At 39.6% G+C, this 20763-nt stretch overlaps 2 protein-coding genes across 2 annotated transcripts; both read right to left on the reverse strand.

Annotated features, from left to right (window-relative positions):
- Window positions 1-1962: 1962 nt before the first annotated feature.
- Window positions 1963-11819, reverse strand: LOC137094688 (zinc finger protein 665-like). Its single transcript, XM_060760434.2, has 2 exons — window positions 11735-11819; window positions 1963-4438 (listed from the first exon to the last, which is right to left on the reverse strand). The coding sequence occupies exons 1-2, from the start codon at window positions 11763-11765 to the stop codon at window positions 2706-2708; spliced, it is 1764 nt and encodes a 587-aa protein (XP_060616417.2). The 5' UTR covers window positions 11766-11819; the 3' UTR covers window positions 1963-2705.
- LOC132766083 (tigger transposable element-derived protein 1-like) lies at window positions 6750-11823 on the reverse strand. The gene is made up of 2 exons (XM_067465330.1): window positions 11735-11823; window positions 6750-8724 (listed from the first exon to the last, which is right to left on the reverse strand). Exon 2 carries the CDS (start codon window positions 8556-8558, stop codon window positions 6852-6854), a length of 1707 nt encoding a protein of 568 aa, XP_067321431.1. The 5' UTR covers window positions 8559-8724; window positions 11735-11823; the 3' UTR covers window positions 6750-6851.
- Window positions 11824-20763: the final 8940 nt, after the last annotated feature.

Raw genomic sequence — 20763 nt, forward strand, 5'->3', positions numbered from 1 at the left:
CCAGTTCTTGGACCACTTGTACAGCAGGGATGATATTGTAGCTTCCGGTGACCAGGGAGAGTAAACAAAAACTTTGCTAGCTCGTACTTTCAGGGAAGGCCTTATATTCCGTAATTTAGCAAAACCTCTACTAGGTCTTATTTTCAGGGGGTGTCTTCTTTTCGGGGAAACAGAGTGTATATCTATATAAATAATAATGTAATGTTCGTTTGTGGGATTAACATAACTCAAAAACCACTGGACAAATTGCGGCCAAATTTGGACACAAGACACCTATCAGGCCAACGAGTGACAATCACTCAAAAATTGATTTTGTCATTTGGGAGTTGTAGTTGCTGGGATTTATAGTTCACCTACAATCAAAGAGCATTCTGAACTCCACCAGTGATGGAATTGGACCAAACGTGGCACACAAAACTCTCATGACAAACAGAAAACACTAGAAGGGTTTGGTGGGCATTTACCTTGAGTTTGGGAGTTGCAGTTCACCTCCATCCAGAGAGCACTGAGGACTCAAACAATGATGGATCTGGACCAAACTTGGCACGAATATTCCATATGCCCAAATATGCACACAAATGGAGTTTGGGGGAAATAGATCTTAATATTTGGGAGTTGTAGTTGCTGGGATTTACAGTTCACTTACAATCAAAGAGCATTCTGAACCCCACGAACAACAGAAACTGCAAGAAATACTGTTTACCCACAAGCAGAAAGAAATTACATATATTAGAAACCAACACTTTCACATTATTTTCCAGATCACCAGACTGAGCCACAGCAATGCATAGCAGGGGACGGCTAATACACACACACACGCACACACACAGTGCTCCCTTGCTACTTCGTGGTTTGCTTTTTGCGGACTTGCTTTTTCACGGGTTTTTGCCTCCCAGTTTATGAATGGTTGCCGTTGCCTAGAGCAGCGTTCTAATCCCACCTCCTTGCAACAATTGAGTGTGGAAGGGGGTTTCACCCTACCAATTGGGAGGGAGGCAGCCAATCAAGAGAGATTGCAAAGCAAAGCCAAGATAGCTAGCAAAAAAAAAAAGTGCACTGTGCCTTTAAATCACTTCTGCCTCACCCTTGGAATGTGATATACATATATAGCATACCTACTTGGTGGATTGTCACTTTTTGCGGGTGGTCCTGGAACATATCACCTGCGATAAGTGAGGGAACACTATATTTGTGTGAGGATGGCTGGAGTTGCACTTAAAATGTACCTGTTTTGACATAAACAAATTATACAAACCAACAGAATCTATCTTGTTCATAACTTGGAGACTGCCTGTATAATGTTCAGGACATATTCTTATAGAATCACAGAGTTGGAAGAGATCTTGTGGGCCATCCAGTCCAACCCCATTCTGCCAAGAAGCAGGAAAATCGCGTTCAAAGCACTTCCAACAGGTGGCCACCCAACCTCTGTTTAAAAGTCTCCATAGAAGGAGCCTCCACTACACTTCAGGGCAGAGAGTTCCACTGCTGAACGGCTCTCACAGTCAGAAAGTTCTTCCTATTGTTCAGGTGGAATCTCCTTTCCTGTAGTTTGAAGCCATTTCTTTGCATCCTAGTCTCCAGGGCAGCAGAAAACAAGCTTGGTCCCGCCTCCCGATGACTTCCCCTCACATATTTATACAAGGCCATCATGACTCCTCAGTCTTCTCTTCTGCAGGCTAAACATGCCCAGCTCTTTAAGTCACTCCTCATACAGCTTACGTGAACTCTTGTTATTAACAGGAGCTACATTAATAGTGGACATATTACTTTGGTTTATCCTGAAAGTGGAATGAAGGAAAGCTTGGATTCCCAATGAATCATTTCCAGATTTCATAGAATCAAAAGAGTTGGAAGAGATGGGCCATCTATTCCAGCCCCCTGCCATGCAGATCTCATAACCTTTTTTCCTTATGTGGGTTCTCCAATTTGATGTAGGATTTTTCAGCATCTCAATAACTCTTTCAACTGCCTATGTATTTATTGGGCTTCTCCGCAGTATGGCTTCTTTTGATATGAAGCCAATTTTACATGGAAGAATGTCTTGTCAAAGGCTTTCATGGCCGGAATCACTGGGTTGTTGTAGGTTTTTTGGGTTGTATGGTCATGTTCTAGAAGCATTCTCTCCTGACGTTTCGCCCGCATCCACGGAAGGCATCCTCAGAGGTTGTGAGGTCTGTTGGAAAGTAGGAAAATTGGGTTTATATATTTGTGGAAAGTCCAGGGTGGGAGAAAGAACTCTTGTCTGTTGCAGATTGGTGTGGATGTTTCAATTGGCCACCTTGATTAGCATTTGATGTCCTGACAGTTTTTAGGTCTGCCTTGTTAGTGCCTGGGGGAATTCTTTGTGGAAAGGTGATTAGCTGTCCCTGATTGTTTCTTGTCTGGAGTTCCCCTGCGCTTTAGTTTTGTTCTTTATTTCCTGTTATAATTTTAGAGTTTTTTAAATACTAGTAGTCAGATTTTGTTCATTTTCATGGTTTGTTCCTTTGTGTTGAAATTGTCCACATGCTTGTGGATTTCAGTGGCGTCTCTGTGTAGCCTGATATGGTGGTTGTTAGAGTGGTTCAGCATTTCTGTGTTCTCAAATAATATGCTGTGCCCAGGTTGGTTCATCAGGTGCTCTGTTAATGCTGATTTTCTGGCTGGATTAAGTCTGGAGTACCTTTCATGTTCTTTGGTCTGGGCAATGCATTTGGTGGTCCCTATGTAGACTTGTCCACAGCTGCATGGTGTCCGGTAGACTCCTGCAGAGGTGAGAGGATCCCTTCAGAGACTATGGAAGGATTTCCCATAGTATCGGAATTTACTCGATTTCTGCCTGCGTGCATTCTTCGATGTAAAGCAAGACTCTTATTTGTACCGAAACATTTCCCACACTCCAGACATTTAGTGGACATTCCCTTTATGTGCATTTTTTGATGCTTCTTAAGGTTTCCACTGATGGTGAAGCTCTTTCCACACTCTGTGCATTTATATGGTTTCTCCCCGGTATGAATTCTCACATGAACAATGAGGTGTTCGCTCCGACTAAAGCTCTTTCCACACTCCATGCACTTGTAGGGCTTCTCCCCTGTGTGGGTTCTTTGATGGACTCCAAGGCTTCCTTTGTCTCTGAAGTCTTTCCCGCACTCCATGCACTTGTATGGTTTTTCATCCGTGTGCGTTTTCAAATGTAAAGCCAGCACTCCCGTCCTGCCAAAGGACTTTCCGCACTGCGTACACTGATACGGTTTCTCCCCGGTGTGACTTCTTTCGTGTCTAACGCGGCACGCGTTATCGCTGAAGCTCATTTCGCACCATGTACATTTATAGGGTTTCTCCCCGGTGTGGATTCTTTCGTGCGATTGTAGATGTGCGCTCTGGCTGAAAGTTTTCCCGCACTCCGCACATGTATATGGTCTCAGCCCGCTGTGGATTCTTTTGTGTATTTTCAGGTTTCCACTCATACTGAAGCCTTTCCCACATTCGATACACTTATACGGTTTCTTCCCTGTATGGGTTCTTTTATGTACATTAAGGTGTCCGCTACTAATAAAGCGCTTTCCGCACATCATACACCTATATGGTTTCTCTCCTGTATGGATTCTCTGATGGATAGTAAGGCTTTGGCTGTCCATGTAGCTCTTCCCACATTCCAGACATTTGTATGGCTTCTCCCCATTGTGGATTCTTTGATGCGAAGTCAGGTTGCCTCTTCCACTGAAGTTCTTTCCACACTGCATGCATTGATATGGCTTTTCGCCAGTGTGAAATCTGATATGTTTAGTCAGGTTCCCGCTGTTGATGAAGCTCTTTCCACATCCATAGCACTGATATGGTTTCTCCCCTGTGTGTGTTCTTTGATGCACAATAAGGTTTCCACTTATCCTGAAGCTTTTCCCACAATCTGGGCATTGGTATGGTTTCTCCCCTGTATGCAGCCTTTGATGTGCAATAAGATACCCTTTCGAAGAGAAGCCCTTTCCACATTCCATGCACTCGTATGGTTTCTCCCCTGTATGGATCCTCTGATGTACAGTAAGATTCCCGCTCTCATTGAAGCTCTTCCCACATTCGGTGCATTTATAAGGTCTCTCCCCTGTGTGGGTTCTTTGATGGACTCTAAAAATTCCGCGGTTACTGAAGCTCTTTCCACACTCCAGGCACTGATATAGTGTCTCCTCTGTGTGGATTTTTTCATGTTTACTTAACGCCGTTTGATATTTGTATATTTTCCCACACACTGGACACTTTCTAATCCTCCTCTTTTTGTCATTAATCGGAACCTCAAGTTCATAGGCATCCATACATTTCGAGTCAGGGGATTTGCCCCTCTTCTGTACTTTTTTTCCTTTATACCTCTTTGGTCCCATTTCAGTCTGTAAGATCTGTTTTCTCACTCCATGCTTCCCTGCATTTGATGACATCACAGAATTCCCATTGTCTTTGCCATCACCTGCAAGGGAGGAGCAGAAACAAAACATCCGGATGTTAAATAAGGTCTTTTGATTCCACTCGTTGGGAGACCAAAACGTACAAGAATGAGGGTGAAAGCAAATATATGATCCGATAAATCCAGTCTAGAATTTAATTCACTGAAAAGGAATGACTCCTTTTCTTCTCTCTCTGGAGGCAGACAAATCTCTCTACTGGGAACTGGGAAATTAAGAGTGTCCAGATCTGTAGCTTTCTGGTGAAGAAATTACCTCATAAACAAAGTGGGAAGGCTTTATTTCAAAAAGCGTACATTGGGGTATGAAACAAAATTCCAACTGACAGTTTCTTTCCCTCACGCTTCCTATCCTTCACCCTGACCCCTCTCCTTCATTGCTCCCATTTCCAAACCCTCTCTCTTATTTCAAATATACACAGGCCATGTCTAAGGCATAGTCTAATTTCCTGGCTTCACACAAATCAGGAAATAAGCTCATGACAAAGAGGAAATGATACCTATGTGGACAAAGTCTTTCTCAAGTCATGTAAAAAATAGCCCATTATAAATAAAAAGAAAGGATGATGCTCTTTTCAGTAAACCCTTTCTCAGAGTTAAAGTTGGCACTTGACACAGTACAGGCAGTCTCCAGGTTACGAACAAGGTCTGTAGGTTTGTTCTTAAGTTGAACTTGTACAGAAGTCAGAACAGATACATTTCTTAAGTGTAACACCAGCACCATTTTTTAAAGTTTTGGGAGGCTCAAGGAAGGGTAAACATCTCTATAACATTTGTTTTGCTGTCTTTGCCCCTGTTCAAAACAGTCCACCTCAGTTTTCTGTTGGATTTTGAATATGTCAGGTTGTTGCGGAAACAAGGAATGGTGATGAAGCTTCAGTGGAGACACCTTTCCCTCATGATAACTCTTACAGGAGTGCAATTCCCTTCCTGTTGTCTCGGGGACAGGAGGTGAGATTGAGTCTTTCTAATGAGGATACAAACAGCAAGAAAACCCGCACAGTGGCTCTAACCCAGTGATTCCCAACCTTTTTTTTGACCAGGGACCACTTAGACCAGAGACCACTCTCCAACATTACTATCAAAAGTGTTACAAATCAGTTTTTGGTCAACTTTACATTTGGTTTGGTTATTCGGGGTGCTGATTCAGAAACTAGCATTGGATAGACCACATCAGCTCTAGTTTCTGATACAGAACATATGCCATCCAGTAGTCGCCAACTGCTCGCCCACAGAAAACCATATATAATTAAAAATCATAACAGTAAATAAAGAACACTCAAAAACAGGGGAATTCCAGACAAACAATCAGGGCCAGCTAATCATCTCCCAACAAAGGAGTAAGAAGCCAGACCATCTTATTATAGAGAGAAGCCATTGAAATCCACAAGCATGTGTACAATTTCAACAGAAAGGAGGAAACCATGAAAATGAACGAAATATGAATACCAGTATACTCTAAAATCAGGAACAGTAAATAAAGAGCAACACTCAAAAAGCAGGGGATTTCCAGACAAAAATAATAAGGGCAGCTAATTACCTCCCAACAAAGGATTCCCCCAGGCAGTAAGAAGCCAGACCTTGAAACTGCTGGGCCATTAAATGCTAATCAAGGTGGTCAATAGCAACATTCACACCTACCTCAAGCAAACAAGAGTTCTTTCTCCCACCCTGGACATTCCACAGATATATAAAACCCATTTTCATAGTTTCCAAGAGACTTCACAACCTCTGAGGGTGCCTGTCATAGATGCAGGCAAAATATCAGAAGAGAATGCTTCTGGAACACTGCAATACAGCCTGGAAACTTACACCAGAGCCCCCGGTGGCGCAGTGGGTTAAACCCTTGTGCCGGCAGGACTGAAGGTTCGAATCCGGGGAGAGGTGGATGAGCTCCCTCTATCAGCTCCAGCTCCTCATGCGGGGACATGAGAGAAGCCTCCCACAAAGATAATAAAACATCAAAATCATCCGGGCATCCCCTGGGCAACGTCCTTGCAGACGGCCAATTCTCTCACACCAGAAGCGACTTGCAGTTTCTCAGGTTGCTCCTGACACACACACACAAAAGCCCAGAAACTCACAACAACCCATATTTAATAAGCCTTAGTACTATAAGAGGGTTTTGCAAGACCAGTCACTCTCGTTGCAATGGTGTTGTAACAGTATGGCTGTGGTGCATATTTTAGTTCTTGCAGCCCCTGGTGGTCCACGAACCACAGGTTGGGAACCACTGTTCTAACTACACACCATACTAACCATAAAGAACCCATAAAGTTTGCATAAAGTTCTACTTTAAATACAACTTGGACAGATGTTTGCCTTAACATATTATTTATTTTTACCTGTGCATGTAAATGCTTAGACATTTTCAAATATGGTAGAGTACAACCTTAAGCTATCTTGGTAGGGGTGAGACTCATATTACAGAGTCAGAGTCTGATTCTGCTGCTGGGGTCTGTTTATTGCAGGAGGCCTCAAAGAGGGCTTGCACACAGCTTTTCTTTTTCTCGGCGTAAATAGCCCTGTAGCATCTCAGACTGTCTGTAACTGCACAGTAAGCTTTGGCGAACCTCGCTGCATCAGGATCTTGCTCCTCTAGCTTTGCCATTCCCGCTTCGATGAGACAAAAAGCATCAGCTAACTTTTTGGTAGAAAACTTTTTCAATGTTGCCATTTCTAACTCCGGGGTTTCTTCCTTAAACGGTATCATCTGCTGCTCTAGGTCCGTAAAGGCTTCTTCGTTGGCTAGTTCTTTGCCCGGGGACTCGAGTAACTCTATGATATCATCTTCGCTGATGCCCAGTTGCAGTTCATTACCAATAGCGACCACAGCTCGCCTGGTTTCGGCAATTTCGTCATCTATACGCTCAAGAAACCCTTGTGTGAATTGCGGGCACAATTTCTCCCAAGCTCCTTTCATGTTTGTATCTTTCACTTCCTCCCAAGCCCCAGCAATGTTTTTGATGGCGTCGTGAATGCTATAGTTCTTCCACAACTCCTGCAAAGTCATCTCACCCTTTTGGGCAGCTCTGACAGCCTGTGAGAAGGCCCTCCGTAAATAATGGGCCTTAAAAGAGGCAATGACACCTTGATCCATGGGCTGAAGGAGTGAGGTGGTGTTGGGGGGTAGAAATGCCACCTTGACATTGGGATGAATGTCGCCCGAAATGTTTCGATGTCCCGGGGAGTGATGGTCAAGGAGAAGGAGGATTCTGAAAGGAATGCTTTTGCCCAAGCAATAAAGTTCGACAGCGGGGACAAAATGCTCCAAAAACCATTCCTGAAAGACCGCCGCTGTAACCCACGCCTTTGGATTCGCCCTCCAAATAACAGGAAGAGATGTCTTCGTGACATTATGCAGTGCCCTCGGATTGAGGGAGTGATGCACGACCAAAGGCTTGAGCTTCAAATCTCCAGATGCATTACTCCCGAGTAATAGAGTCAGCCTGTCCTTTGAGGCCTGATAACCCGGCGGGCTGTTTTCCTCTTTCAAAATGTAGATCCTCTCCAGCATTTTTTTCCACAACAAGCTAGTTTCGGCCACATTAAAAATTTGGTCTGGCAAATAACCTCCGTCATCAATCATATCTTTCAATATCTTGGGGAAACCATTTGCGGCGCTTACGTCGACACTCGCTTCACCGTGAACTTTAATATTACGCAAATTTGCTCTTTCTTTAAAGCGACTGAACCAACCCCTGCTTGCGACAAATTCTTCATTGCAGTTGCCTACGCACGCTGTCCGGGCAGCTTTCAACTCATTGAAAAGGCTTCGAGCTTTTTCTTGCACTAAAGGAAGACTGATAGGCAGATTGCGCTGATTTTGGACTTCAATCCAAACTGTCAACAGCCGTTCCATCTCGATAATTAAACCGCTGCGCTGCTTGGTAATAATTGTTGCATTCATTGGGGCGTGGCTTTTCACATGCTCCATTATTCTAGCCTTGTCTTTTAAAATGGTTGCGATCGTCGAACGACTGTAACCAAATGCTCTGCCAATGGACGAGGGCGTCTCGCCTCTCTCCGATCGCTTTATGATTTCTACTTTATGTCCCATGGTGATGGTTTTTCTTTTCTTGGCTGTAGGACCAGCACTCGCACCAGATTTGTATTTCGGAGGCATTGTTGCAGGGTGTAAACAAGAAGCGCAGCAGCGTTACAACTACTGGAATGCTGCGCGGTATGCTTTGGCTGTGGTCTGGTGCCTGTTCGTAAGTACGCGTCGTACGCAAGTCGGATGTTCGTAACTTGGGGACTGCTTGTGCCAGGCCAGTGCTAACAATTTCCACCTGCAGAGAAATAGAAAATTGTCTTTGGCTGGCATTCTATTACATACATAACTGTAAGTCCACATTGCACTTACGTACAGTATGTCTCCCTCAACTCCCTTGGACATTGAGGAGTTTGGTATCTCCTTTCTTCCTCATTTTGCAAAGTCTAAAGCTCCAGGACTCTTGGTTGCACTGTGGTAGCCCTTCCCAGAATGGCTAATCTGTTGCTCATGGAAGAGATCAGAGAAGCGTCTGGCTATGTTTCCCTTTGCCAGATGCAACCCAATGATCCCATCCAGGAAGATTTGTTGAGACACTGGTGGATCTCAGTGGAAGATATCCTCTATTTCTCATCCCTCTACTCTCCTAGGTCATGACAACTTTAAAGGAATTTCCAGTGGAAACATATTTCATTGCCTAGAGGAAATATAACATTCTTAGAAAAGATATACCGTATATAATCAAGTATAAGCAGAGTTTTTCAGCCCCTTTTTAAGGCTGAAAAAGCCCCCCTCGGTTTATATTTGAGTCAAGGTTATTTATTATTTTATCTGTTGTTGTTGTTGTTTTTATCTTACTGTATTTATTATTATAATATTATTTTACTCTATTATTTTTATTACATTTATTTTTATTTTATTAATTTATTATTTTACTCTATTCATTGTTAATATTGTTATTATATTTCTTTATTAATGTTATTATATTTTTTATTTTATTCTGTTATTAAATTTATTATTTTACTTTATTATTGCTATTATTACATTTCCATTAATTACTCTATTTATTATTGTTATAATGGCATTTATTATTTTACTCTATTATTATTAGAAGGCTACATTAGCACATTTACATTGAAGAAGGTTAGAATAATGGTTTAATCAGAGCTGGGCAGTCTTATCTTAAATTGCAATTTTATGCAAATATTCAAAAACATTTAACCTACAGATGCCTCAATGTAATTTTATTGGTATCTATTTTTATTTTGAAATTTACCAGTAGCTGCTGCATTTCCCACCCTCATCTTATACTCGAGCCAATATGTTTTCCCAGTTTTTTGTGGTAAAATTAGGTGCCTCGGCTTATATTCAGGTCAGCTTATACTCGACTATATAGTGAAAATGCAAATACAGATTGGCAGGGACAGGGAAAGTACTGCATAGTAATCATTATGATATCAGGAAAAGGTATATCTCTATGACTAGGATAACGAGATGGGGAGCAGAGCAAGGGAAGCCACGGTCCCACTCTATTACGTTTTGATCAGAACTCACTTGGAATAACCCTGTGTCCAGTTCTGGGCACCCCCATTCAAGGGTTTGGACAAGCTGGAAAGTGTCCAGAGAAGGGCGATCAAAATGACCAAAGGTCTGGAAACCATGAATCTCCACAAGGAGTGGCTTATTTATTTATTTATGACATTTATATCCCACCCTTCTCACCCCAAGGGGATTCAAAGCAGCTTACAAGTTATACGTATTTACAATATATAATATTATTAGCATAGCACAATATTAACATTATATATTATTATATTTTACTATACCCCTATACTGCAATATTATTACTATTATATTGTATTACAATACTATGATCAATATTATATGTACATACAATATATTATAATTATTAGTATAATATAATATTACTATTATATATTACTATATTGTACTCTACCACTATACTGCACTATTATTAGTAATATTATATGTAATATATAATATAAAATTACTATATCATGTTATTATTAGTATATTGTATTACAATACTATTATCAATATTATATGTATATACAGTATATTATTAGCACAATATTAATATTATATATTACTATATTGTACTATACCACTATACTGCACTATTATTAGTAATATTATATGTCATATATAATATACAATTACTATAACGTGTTATTATTAGTATTATATTGTATTACAATTCTATGATCAATATTATGTGTATATACAATATATTATTAGCACAATATTAATACTATATATTACTATATTGTACTATACCACTATACTACACTATTATTAGTAATATTATATGTCATATATAATATACAATTACTATATTGTGTTATTATTAGTATTATATTGTATTATATTATAATACTATTATCAATATTATATGTATATACAATATATTATTAGCACAATATTAATATTATATATTACTATATAATATGTCCAGACAAGGATCCGCAAAGAAATACTATGAACTTATTATTTTAAATTAGTACTAAATCAATCCAATAAAAATATTACCCCAGGACTGTGTACATTTGCTTATTTCTCCCAAAAACTATATTGTTGCTGGTGGGAGGGGCTCCCAACTGATGACCCAGACTTGGGGAGTTGGGGATGTTTACTTTGGAGAATAGAAGATTAAGATGAGGCTAGGGATCTCTGGTGTTTTTCCAAACTACAGTTCCAAGAATTCCACAAGATAAAGTCAAGGTGGTTAAAGTGGAATCACAACATTATAATTATGTAGTGTGAAAATGACCAAGGCCTAGTCCTAGTCACTCCTCTCCAGAGCATTCTTGCTACAGTGCAGTGCTAACTTACTAACTGTAAGTGGTACTTATTTTTCCCTTCTCTCCAAATTCACCCTGTTGTTTAATTATTTATGCCAGCGGCTCTTAATCTGTGGTCCATGGACTCCCGGGCACCCACCATGTCCAGACAAGGATCCACAAAGAAATACTATGAACTTATTATTATTTTAAATTAGTACTAAATCAATCTAATAAAAATATTATCCCAGGACTGAGTACATTTGCTTATTCCTCCCTTCTCTCTGAATCTGAAGCCCCTGATGAACAACCTGAAATGCACATTTGAGTTTTAAACCTTGAGTAAAGCCTTTGTAGTCCAAAGGCATATTTAAAAGGGTGTCCATGGTGAAGAAAAGGTTAAGAACTGCTGAATAAGACTAGGACTGAAGTGGTGACAAGCTGCATTAATTCTACAATGCAGATGTACCCCCAGATCCCTATTGATCAAGGGAAGAATGTTCTCACCCAGAGAGGTCATATTATCACAGTTTTCCATCACGACTCCTTATGGAAAGCCCTTTGGCTATGGTCCAGGGGATTCCAATTTTCCTGGGTGAAATACACAGCCACCTCTTCAAAGACTCCTGAAAAGAATAACAATAATAATATTTGTTTTCTATCTATTTCTTTATTTTGTGTCAAAAGCATTGCATAAATAAACAAGTATAAAACTGATAAAATAGAGTGAACACAATCAGTTAAATTATTTTAGACCAAAAACGGGCAACAGCGAGGTTATGAGGATGCCTGCCACAGATGTGATGAAACATCAGGAGAGAATGCTTCTGGAACATGGCCATACAGTCCAGAAAACTCACAGCAACCCAGTTATTCTGGTCATGAAAGCCTTTGACAACACAAAAACAATTGCTGTTTTCCCACATCTCTGTGGCACTAAGAGACTTCCTGCCACCTCCTCATGAGAAAGTCAGGGAAATTAAAGTTTTGAGCTGCCAAAAACAGCAGCAACGTTGGCACAGACCCTTTTCCCCACCTCCCTTGCTGCCCAGGACCCCCCCCCCCCCCCCCCCGGGTTCCTTTCCTTCGAAAACCCTATTTCCCTCCAACTGCTCAGAGGGTGCTTTGATCGGGCTTTTCCTGCATGGCAGAAGGGGGTTGGACTGGATGTATATATACATGTGGTTTTGCGCATGCATTGTAATGTAATTTTTGTTTCTTGGCTTTTTAAGTCTCTTCTGTTGTGTTTTTCAGTGTTTTTATAAGTGATGGTCACTCATTGGACTGATAGGTGTATTGTGTCCAAATTTGGTGTCAATTCGTCCAGTGGTTTTTGAGTTATGTTAATCCCACAAACGAACATGACATGTTTATTTATATAGATAATATAATGATAACAATAACTTTATTCTTGTATCCTGCCACCATCTTCCCAAAGGGACTCAGAACAGCTTACATAAGGCACAAGGTGGCTATTTTTTATTTTCTTAATTTATTCCCAACATTTCTACCCTACCCTTCTCAACCCCCCCCCCCCCCTGGAGGGAGGGGACTCAGAGCAGTTTACACAGGCAACAATTCGCAATTCGATGCCGCAACAAATATGACAGATATAACAGCAATTTAAACGATAAATAAAACAATATATTAAAAAGTTAAAACATTATTATCAAAATCATATAGCCTAAAACAACACATGACATAAAACACAATATAAAATACAACTAAATAAAACATATAAGCATGTAACAACAAGATAAAACTCAGAATAAAACAGTGCAAATAAAACAGAATAAAACATCCCTAGTGGCGATAGCTAATGTAAACATGGCCAGGATGTAAACAATAGGGTCAAGGAATGGGAAAAGTACAGAGCTGTAACCATGGGACAAGGCTACAGGGATAAAGTGCAAGGCTGCATAACAAATTCATAGATCAACCAGGAAACTAGTAATATATAAACATTTCTTGAGGTTCCATGAGAAGCTTTTGCTTCAAGAAAGGGCTTCACAGCTGCAAAACTTTTGCCTCATTCCCCAAAAGCCAAAGGGAAAATGTTCACTCTGCTCCCTCCTTTGCCACATTCCCTTCATGCAACTGCTCTCTCACCTGAGCAAACTTCACAGCTGCCTTTTCACTTTCAATGGAAAGGGATGGTTTGGATTAGGACTGTAATGCCACCGTTCTGCCTGTAGAGGGAGACAGAAGAATCATAAGTGGAGCCATGGGTATATGGTGAATGTTGCAATTGGCCACCTTGACTAGGCAGGCAGGAAATAGCCTGGCTTTGAAGCTGCAAAGCCATTCAATGCTAATCAAGCTGGCCAACTGCAACAATCACACTTGCCTCAAACAGACAAGAGTTATTTCTCTCACCCTGGACATTCCACAGATATATAAACCTCACTTGCCTAGTTTCCAACAGACCTCACAACTTCTTCTTTTTTTTCTGAGTTTTATTAGAATTTTTTATCTAAAATTGTAAATAGGAAAAAAAACCCAAATGAAAATAAAATAAAATCAGAGCAAGAGACATATCATAGAGATGAGAGGAAAAAGCCCCTCCTAGACATGGGGAAAGCGGCAGGAAGTTCCCTCTCCCTTTAATTCTAAAATATCTGGATTGAACATCCCTTCCTAAGAATGAAGAGAAGAGAGATTCGAACCTGCATTTGGATAGGATTTGGAGACACTATCCCCACAAGGAGCCAGATATTGTAAGGAGAAAAGATAAAAGAACATACCCTATTGGTCAAATTGATTGCTGTGATATGGTCCCAGTCTCCTCAGTTCAGGGAGAAGGGGGCAGGAAGGAGGAAAACCAGTATACGGATCTGCCAATAAAATATTTAATAAATTCACAGACCTCACAACTTCTGAGGTTGCCTGCCACAGATGTGGGCGAAACATCAGGAGATAATGCTTCTGGAACATGGCCACACAGCCCGGAAAACTCACAGCAAGCCAATGTTTTATTTCATGGTTGTAAGCCGCTCCGAGACCCTTTCTGGGAGATGGGGCGGGATATAAATAAGATTATTGTTGTTGTTATTATTATTATTATTGCAACACTATGTAACAAAATTTGAAAAAAAAAATCTGCTTCTGTTTTGAAAGTATTATTTCCTGTTTAATTGTGTGGTACTTACTTTGAAAGTAGTTGTTTTACTCCAGAAACTTTGTTTTTGTGGCTGCCACTAACCAGGTTGAATTGATTGAGACTCAATGAAATATTAATTGAAAAACTAGTGAAAAATGTGTTATAGCAGGGGGTCCCAATGAAACTAAGTTTTTGTAGTTTAATAAACTTTCCACATGTTTTTATAATAGATTCCAGGTGTGGTCTGACCAAGCTAGAATAGAGGGGGAGCATGACTTCCCTGGATCTAGACACTAGACTCCTATTGATGCAGGTCAAAATCCCATTGGCTCTTTTAGCTGCCACATGATATTGTTGGCTCATGTTTAACTTGTTGTCCACGAGGAACAAAAATCGTGTTATATAGTGCAAGAATAGCAATAGTTGTATATGTATGTGTATATTGCTAGATAGAAGTTGTATATATCCTTTCTCCCAAAACATGGACCTCAAGATGGATAACGACGTGTTCAAAACAACTGGAATTTGAAACAACAACATTCATATCAGAGGTAAAAAAACAACACAATTTACCTATTTACAAGTTAAAATATTATGTGTTATATATATATATACACACACACACACACACACTAGCCATCCCCTGCCAAGCGTTGCTGTGGCCCAGTCTGTACATATGTGTTTTGTGTGTGTATGTATGTGCATATGTGGTTTTGTGCATGCGTTGTATTTTTTTATTTTTTTGGCTTTTTAAATCTCTTCTGCTATATTCTCCAGTGTTTTTATGAATGATGGTCACTCGTTGGCCTGCCAGGTGTCTTGTGTCCAAATTTGGTGTCAATTCATCCAGTGGTTTTTTAGTTATGTTAATCCCACAAACAAACATTGCATTTTTATTTATATAGAAGACTAGCTGTCCCCTGACACATGTTGCTGTGGCCCAGTCTGTGTATATATGTTTTCTGTGTGTATATATGTGTATTTGTGTGTATATATGCGGTTTTGCTCATGCATTGTAATCTGTTCTTTTTTTGCTTTTTAACTCATTTACAGACTCATTTTGCTTTTTAACTCATTTACAGACCAGACTGTGTATATGTGTTTGTGTGTGTATATTTTTTTTATCGTGTCATCAGCAACCATTGTATCACAATTCTAACAGAGCAAAACAAACACACAGATTAAAAAGAAAAAGGAAAAAAAAACACACACACAGATTTTGCAAATTTGGTATTTGGTTAAATGTCCTTTGACCAGTATCTGGCCACTTGGAGTGTCTCTGGGGTTGCTGCAAGAAGGTCCTCTATTGTGCATGTGGCAGGGCTCAGGTTGCATTGCAGCTGGTCAGTGGTTTGCTCTTCTCCGCACTCGCATGCCGAGGATTCCACCCTGTAGCCTGTGTGTGTGTGTGTGTATATATATATATATATATGCATTTTAGTGTATATATTTGGTTTTGCGCATGCACTGTAATGTATTTTTTATTTTGCTTTTTAAGTGATTTCCACTGTGTTTTTCGGGTGTTTTTATGAGTGGTAGTCACTTGTTGGCTTGAGAGGTGTCTTGTGTCCAAATTTGGTGTCCATTCATTGTTTTTGAGTTATGTTAATCCCACAAACAAACATTACATTTGTATTTATTTAGAAGACGACTAGCCGTCCCCTGCCATATGTTGCTGTAGCCTAGTCTGTGTGTATGTGTTTTGTGTGTGTGTATATGTGTATTTTTGAGTATATATGTGTGTATATGTGATTTTGCACATGCATTGTAATGTATTTTTTATTTTTAAGTCATTTCCACTGTGTTTTTCAGTGTTTATATGAGTGATGGTCACTCGTTGGCGTGAGAGGTGTATTGTGTCCAAACTTGGGTGTCCATTTGCCCAGTGGTTTTTGAGTTATGTTAATCCCACAAACAAACATTACATTTTTATTTATATAAATAGATATCCCCTTCTACAAATCCCACTACACAAAAGCCATCCCTCAATAGCAAAGGGGAGGCGTGTTACAAGGAAGGGCCTGCAACCAAAAGGATCCTGCAAACAAAATCTTACAGATAGGCCAGCTGAAAACAAACCACATAAACAGCCCCAACCAAGAAGCCTGAGTAAATGGGGAGCAGTGTGTGAGATGATCCCCACCCAAAGTCTCCCTTCCACTCACTCCCCCAGCCACCCATGCCTTCCTTGCTCGCCCCGTCGCCATCCCTCACCTCTTTGTGCTCCCCTCCCCAGGCACCCGCCGCCTGCGCTTCCTCTTCCTGCCTGAGCCCGACCGGATGCTGGCCTGGCCGGATGTTCCGGGACACTTCCTGCTTGTCTAGGGACCAGAGTGCAGCTGGCTTAACCCTTGCAGGGCTCTGGTCTAGGCAGCGCCTCTCCACTCCGCCCCCAAGGCCTGGAGGGTTGGGCTACTGAAGAGCTACCTAGCTGGACATCTGTCTATCTCAATATTTATTTATCCCAATATCTATCTACCTGAATCTCTGAATAGCTATCTCTATATATCTATCTGAAGATCTATATCTATTATATCTATATTAGCTATCTAAATATCTATCTGAATATCTATCAGTCTTTCTGAATAATCTATCTGAATTTCTGTCAATCAGTCTGAATATCTACCTACCTACCTGAATATCTATATTTATCTGTCTATCTGAATAGGTATCTAAATATCTATCTAAAGATCTATCTGAATATCCATCTATTTTAATATCTATTTCTATCTATCTGAATACCCGTCTTATCAGAATATCTATCAATCTTTCTGAATAATCTGATTATCAATCAATCTATCTGAATATCTATATCTATCTGAATATCTACGGTATCGGAATACCTGTCTTATCAGAATATCTATCAATCTTTCTGAATAATCTGATTATCAGTCAATCTATCTGAATATCTATATCTATCTGAATATCTATCTGAATACCTGTCTTATCAGAATATCTATCAATCTTTCTGAATAATCTGATTATCAGTCAATCTATCTGAATATCTATATCTATCTGAATATCTATCTGAATACCTGTCTTATCAGAATATCTATCAATCTTTCTGAATAATCTGATTATCAGTCAATCTATCTGAATATCTATATCTATCTGAATATCTATCTGAATACCTGTCTTATCAGAATATCTATCAATCTTTCTGAATAATCTGATTATCAATCAATCTGTCTGAATATCTACCTATCCGAAAATCTATATTTATCTGTCTATCTGGATAGCTATCTAAATATCTATCTGAAGATCTGTATATCTTTTGATCTATCTGAATATATCTATCTATCTGAATATTTATCTGAATATCAATCTGAATACCTGTCTATCTGAATATCTATCAATCTTTCTAAATAATCTATCTGATTATCACTCAGTCTATCTGAATATCTATCCATCTGAATGTATCGATCTGTCTGAATACCTACCTATCTGAATATCTATATTTATCTATGTATCTATCTAAATATCTATCTGAAGATCTGTATGTCTTTCAGTCTATCTATCTATGTATCTATCTATCTGAATATCTATATCTATCTATCTGAATATTTATCTGAATATCTATTTGAATATCTGTCTATCGGAATATCTATCAATCTTTCTAAATAATCTATCTGGTTATCAATCAGTCTATCTGAATATCTATCTATCTGAATATCTATCAGTCTGTCTGAATATCTATATCCATCTGTCTATCTGATTATCTATCTAAATATCTATCTGAAGATCTATCTATCTGAATATCTATATCTATCTGAACATTTATCTGAATAATTATTTGAATACCTGTCTATCTGAATATCTATCTTTCTGAATAATCTATCTGATTATCAATCATTCTATCTGAATATCTGTCTATCTGAATATCTGTCAATCTATCTGAATATCTACCCACCTACCTACCTGAATATCTATATTTATCTATCGGAATAGCTATCTAAATATCTATCTGAAGATCTGTATATCTGTCTATCTGAATCTATCTATCTATCTATCTGATTATTTATCTGAATATCCCACTGAATACCTGTCTATCTGATTATTAATCAATCAATCTGAATATCTATCTATCTGAATGTCTATCAATCTGTCTGAATATCTACCTACCTATCTGAATATCTATATTTATCTGTCTGTCTGATTATCTAAATATCTATCTGAAGATCTGTATATCTTTCTATTTATCTGAATATCTATCTGAATATATCTATCTGAGTATTTATCTGAATATCTATTTGAATACCTGTCTATCTGAATATCTATGAATCTTTCTGAATAATCTATATGATTATCCATCAGTCTATCTGAATGTCTATCAATCTGTCTGAATATCTACCTACCTGAATATCTATATTTATCTGAAGATCCGTATATCTTTCTTTCTGAATATTTATCAGAATATCCATCTGAATACCTGTCTATTTGAATATCTATCAATCTATCTGAATATCAATCAATCCATCTGAATATCTATCTGAATATCTATCAATCTGTCTGAATATCTACCTATCTGAATAGCTATATTTATCTGTCCATCTGAATAGCTGTCTAAATATCTATCTGAAGATCTGTATATCTTTCTATTTATCAATCTGAACATATCGATCTATCTGAATATCTGTCTGAATATCTATATCTGAAAATCCATCTATCTGAATATGTAAAGCTAAAGGTTTTCCTCTGACATGAAGTCCAGTCGTGTCCGACTTTGGGGGGTGGTGCTCATCTCCATTTCTAAGCCGAATAGTCGGCATTGTCCATAGACTCCTCCTAGGTCATGTGGCCGGCATGACTGCATGGAGCGCCGTTACCTTCCTGCCGGAGCGGTACCTATTGATCTGCTCACATTTGCATGTTTTCGAACTGCTAGGTTGGCAGAAGCTGGGGCTAACAGCAGGAGCTCACCCCACTCCCCGAATTTGAACCTACGATCTTTCGTTCAGCAGCTCAGTGCTTTAACCCACTGTGCCACTGGGGTATCTATCTGAATATCAGTCAATTGGTCTGAATATCCATCTATCTATTTGAATATCTTATCTGTATATCTATCTGAATATCAATCAATCAATCAATCAGTCTCTCTGAATATTTATCTGAATATCTGATAATCAATCTGAATTATCTATCTGAATATATATCTGAATATCTCTGTCTTAGTATCTATCTGAATATCTGTCTTATATCATCTCTCCATCTATCTATCTATCTATCTATCTATCTATCTATCTATCTATCTAGATCAGTCTGCCTGCCAGTACCTACCTTCTGCTGCCACTGGCTGTCTTCAAATGCCTGCTGCCTTCCGCCTGTTGTTGCCTTCCTTCCACTCCCTGCCTTCCAGTGTGCAGACAGCCCCCAAGTTGCAAACATCTGACTTACAAATGACTCATAGTTAAGAGCGGAGGTGACACAACAGGAAGTGAGAGAAATCCACCCCTCGAGAGGGAAATTCACTCCTGAAAGAGTCATCGTGGGGAAAAAGTGTCTCGAATGAAGCTTTCTCACCAATTCTTGTTTCCACAAGCCAATTTTTTCACGATCCAATTCTCACAGGGACAGAAAGTGACGGGAAATGTTCTGAACAGGGATACAGACAGCAAAACCAACATTACAGGGGTGTTAACCCTTCCCTATGTGATTCAAAGCCTGCCTGTCACTGTCTTAACTTCCAGTGCCTGCTACTATCAGCAACTACCTGCCAGTGCCCAACACTACTTGCCACTACTTGTCACTGTCTGCCTGTGCTTCTACTGTTGTTTACCATTACCTGCCTTCCACTACCTGCCACCATCTACTGCCTGCCTTCAAATTATTGCCATTATCCACCTTCTGTGGCTACTGTCTGACTTCTACTATTTACCTCTAATTGCCTGTCTCTGCCGGCCTATCTGTACTTGCCAATGCTTGCCACTAGATCAGCGTTTCTCAACCTGGGGGCCGGGACCCCTGGGGGGGTCGTGAAGGGGTGTCAGAAGGGTCGCCAAAGACCATCAGAAAACACAATATTTTCTGTTGGTCAGGGGGCTTCTGTATGGGAAGTTTTGCCCAATTTTATAGTTGGTGGGGTTCAGAAGGCTCTTTGGTTGTAGGTGAACTATAAATCCCAGCAACTACAACTCCCAAATGTCAAGGTCTATTTCGTTACAGTAAGTTGTAGCAGGACCAAGTGTGTGTGTGTGTTGAAGAAATAACTTATTATGGCATTATTATGTGCAGCTGGTAATGTAGGTCAACCAGCAATCTTGGACCACACCTGATAGGGTATAACTGTATGAGTTTTTAGAACAGAGTTCTGGAGAGCTTTTTCTCTGAGATCTATGCTTAAAGGCTCTGCTCTGAGGAGCAGGTTGGAGAGAAGCAGTTATGCTCCGGACTAGCATACCTGACTGAACGTATCTCCTTCAACGTCCCATCTAGGAGT

Source organism: Anolis sagrei, chromosome 2, assembly GCF_037176765.1.
Source record: "Anolis sagrei isolate rAnoSag1 chromosome 2, rAnoSag1.mat, whole genome shotgun sequence".
In the NCBI taxonomy this organism is placed as follows: Eukaryota; Metazoa; Chordata; class Lepidosauria; order Squamata; family Dactyloidae; genus Anolis; species Anolis sagrei.

What these genes read in the sequence shown, in the direction of transcription:
- LOC132766083 (XM_067465330.1), bottom strand. Translation starts at nt 8,558, where the DNA reads ATGCCTCCGAAATACAAATCTGGTGCGAGTGCTGGTCCTACAGCCAAG.
- LOC137094688 (XM_060760434.2), bottom strand. Translation starts at nt 11,765, where the DNA reads ATGGAAAACTGTGATAATATGACCTCTCTGG. An exon ending in TGATAATATGACCTCTCTGG is followed by an intron (nt 4,439 to 11,734) that starts GTGAGAACATTC and finishes CCTCCCTTGCAG; the next exon opens with GTGATGGCAAAGACAATGGG.